Source organism: Equus caballus, chromosome 11 (assembly GCF_041296265.1).
Source record: "Equus caballus isolate H_3958 breed thoroughbred chromosome 11, TB-T2T, whole genome shotgun sequence".
Classification (NCBI taxonomy): Eukaryota; Metazoa; Chordata; class Mammalia; order Perissodactyla; family Equidae; genus Equus; species Equus caballus.
The window spans coordinates 18399532-18413883 of record NC_091694.1 but is presented as its reverse complement, the minus strand read 5'-3'; the positions used below and the strand labels follow the sequence as shown (position 1 = coordinate 18413883).

The 14352-nt window shown below is 54.2% G+C and overlaps 1 protein-coding gene across 10 annotated transcripts in view; it reads right to left on the bottom strand.

Annotated features, from left to right (window-relative positions):
• ARHGAP27 (Rho GTPase activating protein 27) overlaps positions 1–14352 on the bottom strand; it is a 31465-nt gene that overhangs the window by 7988 nt on the left and 9125 nt on the right. For 6 of the 10 annotated variants that reach the window (XM_023652354.2, XM_070227138.1, XM_023652353.2 and 3 more), the window contains 6 exons: positions 1725–2132; positions 1368–1550; positions 1081–1161; positions 925–1008; positions 535–602; positions 113–203 (listed from right to left, as the gene is read on the bottom strand). In XM_023652354.2, the coding sequence (XP_023508122.1) occupies positions 113–203; positions 535–602; positions 925–1008; positions 1081–1161; positions 1368–1550; positions 1725–2132 (915 nt within the window). Of the gene's footprint in view, positions 1–112; positions 204–534; positions 603–924; positions 1009–1080; positions 1162–1367; positions 1551–1724; positions 2133–2576; positions 4076–5830; positions 6038–14352 lie in introns of those variants that run through there. The other 4 variants (XM_023652357.2, XM_070227141.1, XM_023652356.2 and 1 more) reach the window with 4 other exon arrangements.

Genomic DNA, 14352 nt, shown 5'->3' with positions numbered 1-14352 from the left:
ACGCGGATGTTCCACTGTCTCAGACCCAGCGTCTGACAAGCCAGATCAGGTCAAGACCCTCAGAAGTCAGGAGCAGATGGGGTGGTCCCTGCCCTGGGGGCCTGGGCCTCACCAGGCCGCCTGCAGCCGAGGCCTTTGAGTCCTTGAAGAACGTCAGGACGCCGCCCTCCAGCACTGTCCAGGAGGCACTCCAGTGCTTCTTCCTAGGTGGGGGTGGGAGTGGGGGTGGGGAGGTGGGAGGTGGCAGGGCTTGGCTTTGGCCCTGGGCTGAGGCCCCTCTCCCACCCTCAGGAGCAGGACACAGAGCTTAAGAACACAGCTCGGGGCACCCACCTGTGAGGGGTGTACTCCCATCTCTAATACCTGGTAGCCAAGGGACCTTGGGCAAGTCACTTTATCTCTGTGCCTCAGTGTCCTTACAGGACCTCTTAGAAAGTCACCTTGAGGACTGACAAGAGCCTAGCATCCAGGAGCACACTGTGAACACCCTCAGTAAGGCCCAGCTCCCTGGTCTGGGTGCAGACGGGCACTCACCGGAGCCGCTTCCCCTTGTCCACCGTCTTGGTGCGATGGAGCACACCTGCCTTGTCCAAGGTCTTGATCTGAGAGAGAGAAGGGGAAAGAGGAAGCAGTTTAGGGGCTGAGCCACGGCGGGCAGAGGTTAGTCTCCCCCTCAGCCAGCAGCTCCCCACAGGCTGGGCCTGAGTCTCCACTGAACCAGCAGCAGCCAGAGAGATTTCTCCCCAGTTTCCAACCTCAGCTCACTCTGGGCCTGGGATGACCCAGACCCAGGTTCCTTCAGCCCAGGCAGGTGCTGGGGCTATGGGGAGATGAGCCTGACCCAGTCGCAGCCCCCAGGACCTCCAGAAATCCCCTATTGCTTCTGTGGGGGTCCTGCCAGGGCCTACAGGCCTCTTCCCTTACCCTCTCCTCAGGGGGGCTGGCCTGGGCTGGGGTCTCACTGTCCTGGCTGGATTTGCGGATGGTTCGAGGGGCAGGGACAGGGACCTGGGGAGAAAGACACTGTCGTATATAACCCCCTCCTCCCTCCCTGGCACTCCCCCTTCCCCTGCTGGCTACCTGGGGCAGCTCCCACTGAACGGAGGCATCCTCTGGGTTGTAGAAGTAGGGCTTCCCATGTTGGTCCTCCAGCCTCACCCACTGTGGAGAGAGGGATGGTCAGGGCTCCAGCCCGCCTCGTGAGAGGGGAGGAAAACGTCTCCCTACAGCAGAGCCCAACACAGCCCCGAGGGTTTGGAAGGCTGGCTTGGAGCCTGTGCAGGAGCTGCAGCTGAGGAGCTACTAGTGAGAAAGGGTTGGAGGAGCGACCCCGGAGCTGTCTGGGCCCATCTGCCCGCTGCCCCTACCTTCTCTTGGGTGAAGTGGTTCGTGTAGAGCGTCTGCCCATCCGAGTCCACGTGGCAGGACCAGCCGGGGGGCGTGGCCAAGGGAGAGGTGGGCCCGGGCTCGCTGAAGGAGCCCACGGGGGAATAGTCCTCCTCGGGGTAACTGGTCAGCAACTCAGGGTAGTCAGTCTCGGGGGTGGGGGGCTGTAGAGAGCAGAGGCCTGAGTCAGAGGGTCTCGGAGCCAGTATAGACCCCCGGCCCCGCCCTTTCGGACCAGGCCAAGCCCCCTCACCGGCCGTCCCGGGGCGGTGGGCAGCAGGAGGCGGGGTCAGAGCCTCCGAACCAGCCCCGCCCACCCGCGCAGGCCCCGCCCTCACCCTCTGGTCCCCCGGGCTGCCGGGGCTCAGGCCGGGCTGCATGTCCTGCTCGTCCTCCGGCTCGTCCTCGGCCTCGTCCTCCCAGGCCGTCTCGCCCGTCAGCGGGTTGTAGAAGAACACTCTGCGGCTCTCCTCATCCCAGTACTGGCCCCACTCGGTCTCGACGCTCTCGCCGCTGCCCACCGAGGCCGGGGAGGTGGCCGGGCTGGCGGCGCCCTCGGCAGCCTCGAAGGGCGACTCCCAGGTGGTGACGCCCGTGTCCGGGTTGTAGTAGTAGGGGCGCCCGGTGTCCGCGTCCGTGTGCGTCTCCCACACCGGGCCGGGGCGGGGGGCCGCGGCGGGGCCCGGCGAGGTGACTGAAGGCTGCCTCTCTACGTTCGCGTACACGGGCTCCGGGGGCTCGTCCACCTGCGCGAGGAGGACGGGGAGGTGACCTTCAGCGCAGCTCCGGGGTCACAGTCCCCACTCGGCCACTTGCCGCCCGAACGACCTTCAGCAAGTCACAGCACCCCTCTGCCTCAGTTCCCCCGGCTGCAAAATGTCTGCCCTGCCCATTCCGGAAATTGTAGTGAAGAGAGAATGAGGAAATGTTCTTGAAAGTGCTTTTGTAAAGTATGGAGTGCCCCAGATGCGTGGGACAATTACATTAATAATTTATTAACAACAATAAAATTTCGATAACGGAGTTCTCCCAGCTGTGCACTCATAGGGGCCAATCAAAGGTTGGGCAGAAACAGAGAAATAGCCTAGGGACCCATCCCTCCTCTGGCCCCATTCAGGTCCCATGGGGGCAGGGCCCTGCTGCATTCTACAGCCCCCACCAAGAGCCCCCACCCCTCCTTCCTTCCTGACCGGGAAAGCTCTGGACTGGATTCCGTGCTGCCTCTGGATTTGGGGCTGGAACTTCCTCCGTGTGCGGTTTGCAGGCCTCAGACAAGAGGATAAGAGAGGAGAGCCAGAAGGGAGGGAGAAAGGAGGGGCGGGGAGAGGTGAGCCCCCTTCCCAGCCAAAGGAAAGTGGGGCAGGCTGGAGGTTCAGCCACATGGAATGGTGGTGCTTAACACCCTCACAGCCCTCTGCTGCCCGTGGGGCAAAGTCTAAGCCCTTAACAGGGCCTGAGACAGCCCATCACCTGCTGTCTTCCACCTTATTTCCGGCCACGCCTTCCCCCTTGCTTTGAACTTTAAGTCCCAGTAGCAGCGAGTTGCTGCAGGCCCCCACCCTCTCTGCTGTGTGTCCACCAGGCCTCAGCTCATTTGCCGGCTTCCCAGGCCCAAACCCACCCCTTTCGCACCTGGCTGACTCCTATTCCTACTTCAGGACTCAGCTTAGGCGTCAGGTGCAAGACCTTTCGCGAGATTTCTCCTGTGCGCCCACCACACCCAGCCCAGCACCCTCAGCCCGGCAGATAACTATACTGTCCAACCCAAGGCAGCAGAATAGCACACGGAGATTATCGCTGTTTTCTGAGAATGTGTGATGGTACAAGGGAAAAGCAGATTTCAAAATGGCAAACTTAGCATAATTTCAATTTTGCGTTTTTAGAAACCCTCCAAAATGCTAACAGAGGTCCTCTCTGGGCAGTATAATCAAAGAGACTGGATTTGTTTCAGTTTACTTTTTTCTTTAAACTTTTCTGCAGCCTCTAAATTTTGTACAATAAACCTTTTTTTCTAAATCACACAAGTTCCTCTATTGCTGTGACATCTTCACTAAGCTGTAAACTCCTCAAGAGGGGAAGCAAGGCCTGCTCAAGGTGGCCTCTCCTAGGCCTTAGGCAGGCACCTGAGAAAACATTCGTGTGTCCAACAAAGACTCGTCTGCTCTGGGCCAGGCACCGTTCTAGGCTCTGGGAATGCAGCAGTGAACAAATGGACACGATCCCCGCCCTGGCGTGGTGGCACACCAGTGCGCAGGAGTGTAAAAGGTGGGAGGAGTAGGGAGACAAGCAGGGCGGGGAGTGAAATGCACAGCATGTCAATGATGATCGCTGCTAACAAGAAAACAAACACAGCCAGAGACGGGGGTGTTGCAGGCTTAGACAAGGTGGCAGGGCCCGGGCACATAGCGGGCAGGAAGAGCTGGGTGCACAAGTCCACCAGTTTCTCACCCCACAAGCTCCTGTGTGGCCGAGATAGGACCCTCCACCCCACTTCTCCTTTCTCTCTGTCCTTTACAGCCCTCCTGCGCCATCCTGTATTCCAACCACTTCAGGCCGCTGACCCTTCCCCAAACACAAAAGGCATCTTCCTACCTCCGTGCCTTTGCTCCAGCCGTTCCCTCGGCCCAGAACTCCCTGCTCTCATTCCCTGCCTGCCTGAATCCTGTTCCTCCACTTGAGCTGGGCTCACAAGCCTCACCTGGGAGAGGCCTTCTACCTCCAGAGAGAAGTCTGACCCACTGGCAGTCTACTCGTCACTGTCAGGGCCCGATGGCATTCTGGTTAGTTCCTTGTCCACCCGTCTGCCTACCTTCTCGGCCCCGAAAGGCAGGAGTTTCTTGAGAGCAGGACCCAGGATGAGGTAACTGACCCCACTTCCCCCCAGGAGGTGGTCCAATGCCCTGATGCACACAGCTGATCCACCAAAAACATCTACTGCTTGAGTACCCAAGTCAATCCATGCCAAACTTCAGCCACAAACAAAAAGCAAACACAGCTGACACTACAGGAGAGACTGGAGGTAGCTTTGAGCAAGAACTTCCTGAGAATAAGGGTTCAAGCACAGGGACCAGGAGACTCCTTGGGAGGACAGGACGGAGCAGAGGGGAGAGGAAGGTGATGACCAGACGCACCTCCTCCCCACCCTAGCTGGACCCACTGAGGCAGAGGCCTTGTCCATCACTGGGACATGGGTTGGAAGGGCCCACAGATGTGGACAAGCCAAGGAAGGAGCCAGGCTCTTTGGAGTGAGGATTTCCACCTTATTTATGCAAAACTACCCTCCTCATAGTTCTTAGACTAACTCTGGGAGTGAACTTTTTGGCTCTTGGGAGAGCTACATCCTTCACGCTCTCCTTTGGGGCACCTTTTGCATCCACGGTTGGTTAAGCCATAAAAAGGCTACCCGGCTGCTGGCCTTGGCTCTGAGTCCACAGGGCGTCCCAGGCTGGTGGGGCTGATGGGGATCTCACACAAGGAACATGCCCAGCAGGGACAGAGGAGATTTGGAAGGTAGTTTAGGCGCCCCATGTGACAGGGCTGTCACGAGGAAGAGGAGATGCAGAATCACACTGTGGGCTCCAGACTGTGGATCAGAGCTGAATGGGGGCAGGGCAGTGCCCCTTTGAAGGGAGCACATTCGAAGGATGGGGGCTGCCCCAGAGACATGGGCTGCCTCAGGAGATAGTGAGGGGCCTTCACTGGAGGTGAGCAAGCCAAGTCCAGCTCCCTGGGAGGGATGCTGCAGCCCTGTGGAGGGGTCTAGAACTCTCTGTCAAGCCCCCACAGTGCTAAGATAGAGGCACTTTCCTCTCCTGGCAGAGCCTCAGTCAGGCTCAGATCAGTTCCTGAGGCCAGGTGGGGCCAGTCCCTCCAAGCCCTTGGCCTCCAAGGGGGAGCTCGCCCAGGTTGAGCAGAGCCTGCCACCCTGGCCCCCAAATCCTGGAGGCCTGGGCAAGGCACAGATGTGGGACATCAACAGGGACCTGAGTAGGGTACCAAGTGCTCTCAGGACCCAGATCCCAGTCATGACAGAGACACAGGGTACATGGAGAGGAAAAGAGGAAGTGGTCTCCTTCCCTCAGGCCAGAGGACAGAGCCAAGAGGGCCCCGGCTCTCACCACACCCAGCTGCCGGGCGCTCCTCTTGTCGCCAAGTCCCTCCCCTTGCCCACAAGCAGGTGGCAGGCCTGCCTCTCTTTCCCCCGGCTGATCACCGCCTCTTAGCATCCCTTTGCAGGCCCTCTCACACGGGCAGGGCCTCAGAGAAGGGAAGAGGAAAGAAGGGAGGAGCCCCCGGCTGTGAGACCCCCTGCTCTGACTCTCAGCTCACCTAGCTCCTACCGAGGCCAGAGGAGGGAGGCCACTGGTGGCCCCGTGATGCCACAGGTCCCTCTGCCACCCCACGAGAGGCTGAACTCCCTCCTCCCAATGCCAGGGTCCCCTACCTGTACCCGCAGGGCCCGACTCTGCCTCCTGGTCAGCTTGGCAATCATGTCTACCATCCTGTCCCCTCAGGGCTGCTCGGACAGAGCCCTGGGAAAGTTTTGGGGGTGGAGCCAAGGGGCACAACCCCAGGGCTGGCACAGGGCAACGGGGAAACAAGAAGTTGCCTCGAGATGGCGGGAGGCTGAGCCTCCAGCCCATTTCCTGTCAGGGCTGCGGAAGTGCTGCCTGAGACAGAGTGGGGTGGGGTGGGGTGGGGTGGGGGGTGCCTCAGGTCAGGCGTTTTTTTATGTGTCCAGGCACACCACTGGCCACCCTACTCAGTGCTCTGATTATTGAAGAGTTCTGAATCCCAGGCCCAGACACAGCCACGGAGCAGACTCCACAGAGGATGGCGCAGGGCCGTGGGTGGGGGAGGGGTAGGCTGCACAGACAGAGGGCAGGCAGAGGGGGCAGCTGGGTGTTGGGGCCTGAGCTGGCATAGACAGGACCATGAGTGGCCATCAGCTCCCCCAAGGCCCAGGGACAATGTGATGGGAAAGAGGAAGCTTGTATGTGGGGGGTGCCTGAAAGAGGAAGGGGGCTGGGCAGATGTGGTATCAGAGGGAGCCAGTGTCTGGATCCCTCTGGCCACGTGGAGGACAGGAGGGATTCTGACCACACCACCATCTACCCGCCTGACCACCTGAGTCTGCCTCCTCCAGCCCCAGTCACCAAGACGCGTGCGCCTACCCCGCCTGTGAGTCCACATACATACACAAGGATGCCCGTGCCCCTCTCCTCCCCTCCAAGGACCCAGAGAAGGGGGACAGGAACTAGCTCCCCCAACTGTACCCTAAGTGCTTCCTCCTGGCCTCTCCTCTCTTCAGCCCCTCACCAGGTGGGTCTTCAGACCCTGGCCATGCACAACAGACACCACGTGTCCTGGGTAAGACACTGCAGCCCCTCCTCCAAGGCCTGGGGGAATACTTTGTCTCACTAACCCCCTCAAAGGTGCTTCCTCCCAGCCCCCAGGTGCGAGGCAGCACCCGGCCCACCCACCCACCCGCCTGAAGGCTCTCCCACAATGGCTGCTTGGCTCCCAGTTGAGGCTCTGACCCCACCTTTCCACCCTAGATCCAGCCCCTCATCTCCCATTCTTCCATATCAGTAATCTCTCTGCTCTAGCCCTGGCTCTGCTTTCTCCCCTGGCCATGTCCCCTGACCTCTCCTCCCCTGTACCCACTGTGGGCATAGGACACAGACACCCACGTAGTGCCAGGCATGGTGTGGATTTGGGGTGTGGGACACTTGGGGAGACCACATCCAGAGCAAGTCCAGGCCCTATGCCCCACTCTGCCCTCAAAAGCTCTACCATCACTCCCCTACCATCCCCTGGGCCCTGACTCAGAAGCCCAGAACCCCAGGGACAGACTAATCCCCCAGAGAGGCCTGGAGTCCTCACACTTGTCACACACATGATATATGACACTGCCCCCACCCTGAGGGCCAGGGACCACACACACACACAAGTCCCTAAGAGAGATGGAGCCAGGCCCAGGAGATGGCAACAGCCTCTATAAATTCCAGAGCAGCAGGAAACTCTGAGCCACCAGGGAGGAACTGGGTTGGGGAAGGGAGAGGGGAGAAGTGTGGGAACCCAGGCCCAGCACTGCCCTCTAGGTGGAATCGAGGGGCAGGTCTCCCTGTGGCAGGGACCAGGAGTGACAGTGTGGGGGTCTGGGAGCACAAAAAAGGCAGCCAGCACCCTACTTGCTGCTCTTCCCCAGTAAGAGCCTGGCCCCAAGCCTGGGGTCCCCCAGCGGGCTCTGGCCCCACACTTTAGGGACCGACAAACCTCACACAGCAATGGCCTGCTCGTGGTCACAGAGGTGGGCTCCTCAGGCCTCCTGTCTGGGCCTCCCCTCCCCCGGCGAGAGGAGGTGGTGACCACAGCAGCTCCCCAGTGGGGTCCTCCTCCCTCAACCACACCCTCACTCCTCAAGAGGCACATGAGAGGGAGGTGACAGAAGCAGCCAGCTGCACATCACCCATCTCTCCAAAACCCTGGGAGGGGTATCGGGGCAGGAGCAGGTGCGACAGGAACCTCCTATCCGCCCTCTGGGGCCAGAGGCAAAGAAATGCCTGCACACCAGCTGCTAGAGCCCAGGGGCCAGCTCAGGGGGCTGGGGAGGGGACAGGACCGCCGGGCTGACTCTGAGCCTGCTCCATGCCACCTGGGTAGGGCGGAGGGAGAGTGGGAGTGAACTGTGATCTTTGCCTCCAGGGCTCAGCCGTGTGTACAGAACCTCTGCTGCCTCCGCTGTCCTGGCATCCGTCCCTCCCCTGAGCACGCCTTCTCCCGGACAGAGTCCGGGCCTCACTCACTCCATATCCACCCCTAGCCCCGAGTGCTATGCCCACCTACGCGCAGCGGGGAAGCTGGGGTCACCCTGCAGAGTCGGATGAGACTGGTTTGGGCTGGGGCCTGGCTGAGGCATGCTGTGCTAAGGCCAAGGGGGCTCAGTGCAATTTTATCCCATGCAAGGAGCGAGAGATGCCAGACCCAACGGCCTAAAGTGAGGCCCTTCTCGGGTTTGGGGCAGAAGCTTCACTGGATTCAAAGGAAAAAGCCTGAAGCAGGAGTCCAGAGACCTGGTTTATTGTGCAGACTTCTCTCTGAGCGACCCCTTGAATCTCTGGGCCTCAGTTTCTTTATCCATAGAATGGGCTGTCCATTCTCTCCTCCTAAACTGGTTCCTGTGAAACCAGTTGGTTTCTGAGAAAAAGCTGAGCAGACACCTGAGTTCCCACAGCCACCAGGACCTGGGGAAGAGAGCCGGGCCACACTTCTGCTTTTCTGGCTCTGAGTTTCACTTGAGTGCCCCTGGCTCCGGACTCTGCCCCCAGCCTCCTGGTGACCTCATGCAGCTGCCTGCTTGGCCTGCTCCTCCAGGGTGCAGGGTGGGGTGGAGCCGGGGGTGGAGCCCCTTCACCACTCACGTCCCCTGTGCTGTGAGTAAGACTGGCAGACACCCAGGAGTCTGCTGCTGGGCCAGGAGAAAGGGGATGGTCTGTCAAGGGACCTGCCGGCCAGCAAAGGCCGTGGTTACGAGCCAACCTGGGGAGGTGGGAAAATGTGACAGGGTCATTACCTTCTGCCCACCCTCTCAAACGTATCCGCACCTGCACCCACCACTCCCTCCCCCAGTGGAGGGCCCAGGGTCCCTAGTCCAAGCCAACCTCCCCATCCTGGGCCCGGGGGACCCTCTTACCTCTCACTTGCTTACCTCAAATCTCCAAGTGTCAGCCCCCTGGCCCCCAACCCCACGCAACCGCCTCTGTCCCTCTGGCTTTTCAACAAGCTCAAGGTCTCTTCATCTCAAAAGTAAGTGTGTGCGCCCCTGGACCCAGCTCCCCCTTTCTTGTTTTCAGATCCAACTGCTTGAGGCATCTGTGTACCCACCATCTCGCTGTCCACTCAGTCGGACACCCAGCCCAGCTCAGGTCTCCCACAACTTCCCTGGTGACAGATTCGGTCTTTGTCTGGCCTGACTCCTCTCCTGTGCTTAGTCCTTACAATCCTCTCCGTCCTGGGCGGCCTCTGCCCGGAGCCTCTTGGTCTGCCTCCTCTTCCTCTGGCTGCTCCCTCTCAGCTCTTTGGGCCCACACTCCTCTTCCTCTGCTCAACTCCTCCATGCTTGAGGTCTCATCTTTGCTCCTCACTCTACGGTCCTGGGGAAGCTCAACCGGCTTTATTAGGTTGACACCTCACAACTCCAACTCCAGGAGCATGAATCCAGCTGCCCACCTGGACGTCCTCGGGACACCTCAACAGCTGCGTGTCTCACACCCAGTTCATCTCCATTCTCCTCCTTCCCCCCATCTCAGTGTCACCTCTGTTACTCAAGCAGAGACATGGAGTCATCCCTGATTCCGGCTTCCCCTGCATCACCGTCACGAAGCCCAGGTGACCAGACCCACCCAAGCCTTTCAGACCTATCAGTCCCCCAGGGACACAGGGGTCAGAGGAACACGGGGACACCACCGCAGGAGAGCAAACCTGCACATCTGAAATAGACGTTCCTTGGGGCAACTGGCCTGGTCAGGGCAGAAGGAAAGGGAGGGGCTTGTCAAGAGAGATTTAAGAGACAATTAGCCGCAATGCACGGCCTTGACTGGATCCTTCCTGTTCAAAAAACTGGCTCTGAGAGGCTTGTTTTAGGACAGTGGGGAAATTTGACGAGGCCCGGGTCTTAGATGATGTTAAGGAATCAATGTTAATTTTGTTAGATATAACAACGGTATCATGGTTATGGAGAAAAACATCATTTTTAAGAGATTCATGCTGAAGTTTTTAGGGGTAAAATATGATGAAGTCTAGAATTTATTTTTTTTGGCAAAAAAAAAAAAGAAGATAGAACAAACATGACAAATAGTAATTGTTAAATCTAGGTAGTAGGTATAATCATATTCATTTTAATATTCTCTTTCCTTTTTTGTATGTTTGAAAAATTTCATAACAAAAAAATAAGAAAAATATCTCCCACACGCTCTTTCCTTGTTCCGCATCCTCAGTGTCGCTCCTCTACAAGGCATTCATTATTTCTTACCTGGACACAGATGGGCCCTTCCAGCTCTTCCCTACTCCCAATGCATCTGAGACAAAGTAATTTCTCTCTCTTGAAGATGCAGCTCTAAGGCCAGGGATTCTGGAAACACAGCAGCTTAAACCCACCCAGCTTCTCCTCTTCTCCCAATTGCTACCTTCTACTGCCCAAGCCAAGCCAGGGGGTGGGGGGTGGGGGTGTGGGGAGGAGCAGGACTGGCTGGCACAGGTGAGGGTGCCTGAGACAGAGGCTAGAACTTCGGAAACCCAGGGGGCAGACTGGGCCTGTCACAGGACCCTACGGGGAAGGTAGGGTGACCCGCACATGAAATCCTTTTCCCTTGGGAGCTCATGGGAGCTGAGCAAGTGGGCTAAGCCCTCTCTGATGTTAGGCTGGAAGTGCCAAGGAGGTGGAAGCAGGGAGAATGCCTGCTGGTGTCTTAGACAGCAGAGGCTGGCCGGCCCCACAGGCCCACTGGCAGAGACCACCTCTCCTCTGCTCTAGGGCCCCCACCAACTGGGGAACACCAACAGCTCAACCCCAGCCCTGGTTTGCAAAGACATCAACTGCACTCCTCTGACAGCCCCGTGTCTGGAGAGAGGGAACAAACAGAATGACCAAACTAACTACTGCTATCAGACCCCAGTATAGTGGGACCAGGACACACTGAAGGCGCCATCACACATCATGGTGGGAAGAGGAGCTTGTTAGGAAGAGGTGACTGGACAACTGGGTGGTCGTCCAGAAAAAAATACTCAAATGTAGGTCTACATCTCACTCTGTCCACTCCGATACACCCCCAAAGGATCAAAGGTTTAGATGTAAAAAGTGAAGCCATAAAAATACTCAAAGAGGAAAATATGAGCAAAATTCTACATTTTTAAAAAAAGGCCTTTGTAACAAAGATTTAAAATCTAAAAGGATAAAATAAGTGATTTATACATTTGACAACATAAATGTATTTTAAGAATTCTTGTGTGGCCAAAAAATTCAATTAGCAAAGTCAAAAGACACACTTGGCAGGGAGATTACAATTCATGTAATGGACAAAGGGCTATTTTCCTATTATAGAAAAACCTTGTAGAAATCGATAAGAAAAAGATCAATAACTCAATAGAAAAATGGGCAAAAGATATGAACAGACCATTCACAGAAAAATGGTCCTTAAATACAGGGAAAGATGCTCGCTCTCACTGGAAAGAGAAATGCAAATTCAAGCTAATTTAAGATAACATATTTTACTATCAGATTGGCAGAAAACAAAACTTTGACAACACTCAGTTGGCAAGGCTGTGGGGAAATAAGCCCTCTCATTTGTGTTGGTGGGAGAGCAAATTGGCATAAACCCCATGGACAGCAATTCGGCGATGTCTAACAAGTATCTATCATTTACTCTTTGACCCCGCAATCCTACTTCTGGGAGTTATCCTCAGTTTACCTGCACATAGGTGGAAGATGATTTATTAAAGCATTGTTCGTAACAGCAAAAGATGGGAAACGATCCAAATGTCGATCAACAGTGGACTGGTTAAATGAATTATGATACATCTCCACAATGGAAAACCGCACAGCTATAAGGAAGGAGACTATGCACAATCTCCAAGATACATTGTTAAATCACAAGGCAAAAAAGAAACAAGATGTTCTCCAAGATGCATTGTTAAATCACAAGGCAAAAAAGAAACAAGATGTTCTCTAAGATACATTGTTAAACCAAAAAGGCAAAACAGAAACAAGATGTAGGACCATGGGTCCCCGCATACTACCTTTGTGTAAGAGAGACAGAAAACCAAGTAATCAATTGTATATCATACCAGTTTGTATTTGTACAAAGCAACTCTGGAAGAACAGAGAAAGAATTCATAAAAGTGGTGACTTCTGAGCTGATGGAGAACAGCATGGAAGTGGGGGTGTGAGAGATTCTTTACGACACACTTTTAAATATTGCTTTGATTTTTAAAAACCACGTAAGTATGAACCTAGTTTAAAAAATTCAAAGTTCTTATCCCTAGAGGAGCAGGGAAATACAGCTACAACTTGAACAAAAAGTAACAAGGCAATTCAAGTAAAGCACAAAAGAAAAACATAAGGACTGCTTTAGAACTGAAAAGATATCATTGTACTACTAACTGAAGAAGATAGTCACTCTAGAGATTCAAATTTGTGGTCTGGAAGGTCAAGCAGAAGAAATACCTCAAACCTCAGAAGAAAAGCACATAGAGACAGAAATAAAGAGGGAAAAGATAAGAAATTGGGAAATCCATCAGGAGAGCTAACTTGCAAATGAAAGAAAAAGTGAAAGAAACGATAATGGCACAGCAGATAGATTTCTCTAAGCTGATGAAAGTCCAGAGTCCACAGCCTGAGGGGGTTCTGTGAGTTCCCAAGGGGAGTGTGGAGAAAGGAGTCCTCACCACGGCACACCCTGTAGAATAGGTTTGATTAGGAACCCCAGGGAAAAGGAGAATCCAGGAATGAAATGGATAGTGTAGGAGGACAACAGAGTAGGAGGGAGAAAAAGGGATCCATAGCAACCTGCTTGAAGGGAAAAAGAAAACCACAAGGTAAACCCATAAATGTAAAATAACCCATCAGTAGTAAGATCAAGTCCAGTGTATCAGTTGTTAAACCAAATGTGAACTGATTCAATTATCCCATTAAAAGACAGAGTCAGCTTGGGTTTAAAAATACAGTGATATGATACATTCAAGAAATACACTTATTAAAAAAAATGATAACGGTTGAAAATAAAAGGATCCTGAGAGATACCAGGGAAAAGCAAAAAAATAAAATAAAATGAGATGAAAAGTAAGAGTGGCCATATTAATAACAGAAAGATGGGATTTCAGATTAAAAGCACTAAGCAGGATAAAAGGGGACACCATGTAATGACACAAAGCACAGTTTGTGATGACAGAACAACACAATCTGTGTGTTCCCTATAGTAGTCAAATATAAAAAGACAAACTATTAAAAATACAAGAACTTTATAGAGAAAATTTGAGTGGAAGAGTTAATAAATCTCAATCAGAATGAAAGACAAAAATAAAAAAGAGAAAAAAGAAATATACAAAGAAGTGCAAGTTTGAAGAATATAATAAATAAACTTGATTTGATACATATGGAAACTTACATCCCTTAAATAGAAAGTGCACATTTTTTCTATGTCTATGAAAAACTTAGGAAAATCATTTACTTGGTCACAAAGAAATCCACAAATAAATTGAAAAGTGGAGATTTTACAAATCTAGAAAAAGTAAAATATAAAGTGGCCCAAATTAACCGGAGATCTAGTGGGAAACTTGCAAAGACCAATTACCATTGATGGGAAAAAAAGTCTGCCACTGAAAAGGCACCAGGTCCAGAGGGCTTCACGGAGGACACAGAATTGTAGAAACCTTTAGGATTCACCTCTAACATCACCTTCCTGGTGAGGAGGCCAGCCTAGATTTCCCTCTGGCTGGTGAGACCCCAGCAGAGGGGCTCCTCCAAGTGCCCCCACAGCACCCTGCAGATGCATTCGCCACACCTCACCATAACCATCGGTTTGCCCGCCAATCTCTCCTCCTGGACAATAAGCTACCTGAGGGCAGGGACCGCACCTCAGTTTTCATTGCCTCCCAGCGCCCAGCACAGCCCCTGCTGTTGCCTGCATCAGTGAGCACGCTAAGCAAAGAATCACAGCATGGTGGTCAACACACCATGATGCCCCTCTGTCTGTAAAACTCCCCAACACACCGCAACGGATGGAAAGAAACCAAAATGCTCAGTCATCAGATGGAAACTCCCCCCATTAGCCAAATGTTTGTAGTGGGGTAGTGGGGTTAAAGAATTCCTATGTGGGGAATAGTAATTTACAAATTCTGACAAGGCAAGGATTCCGGTTGTGTGGACCAGGAAGGAAGACGGCTGGGAGCATCTGGAGGCAGGCCCCT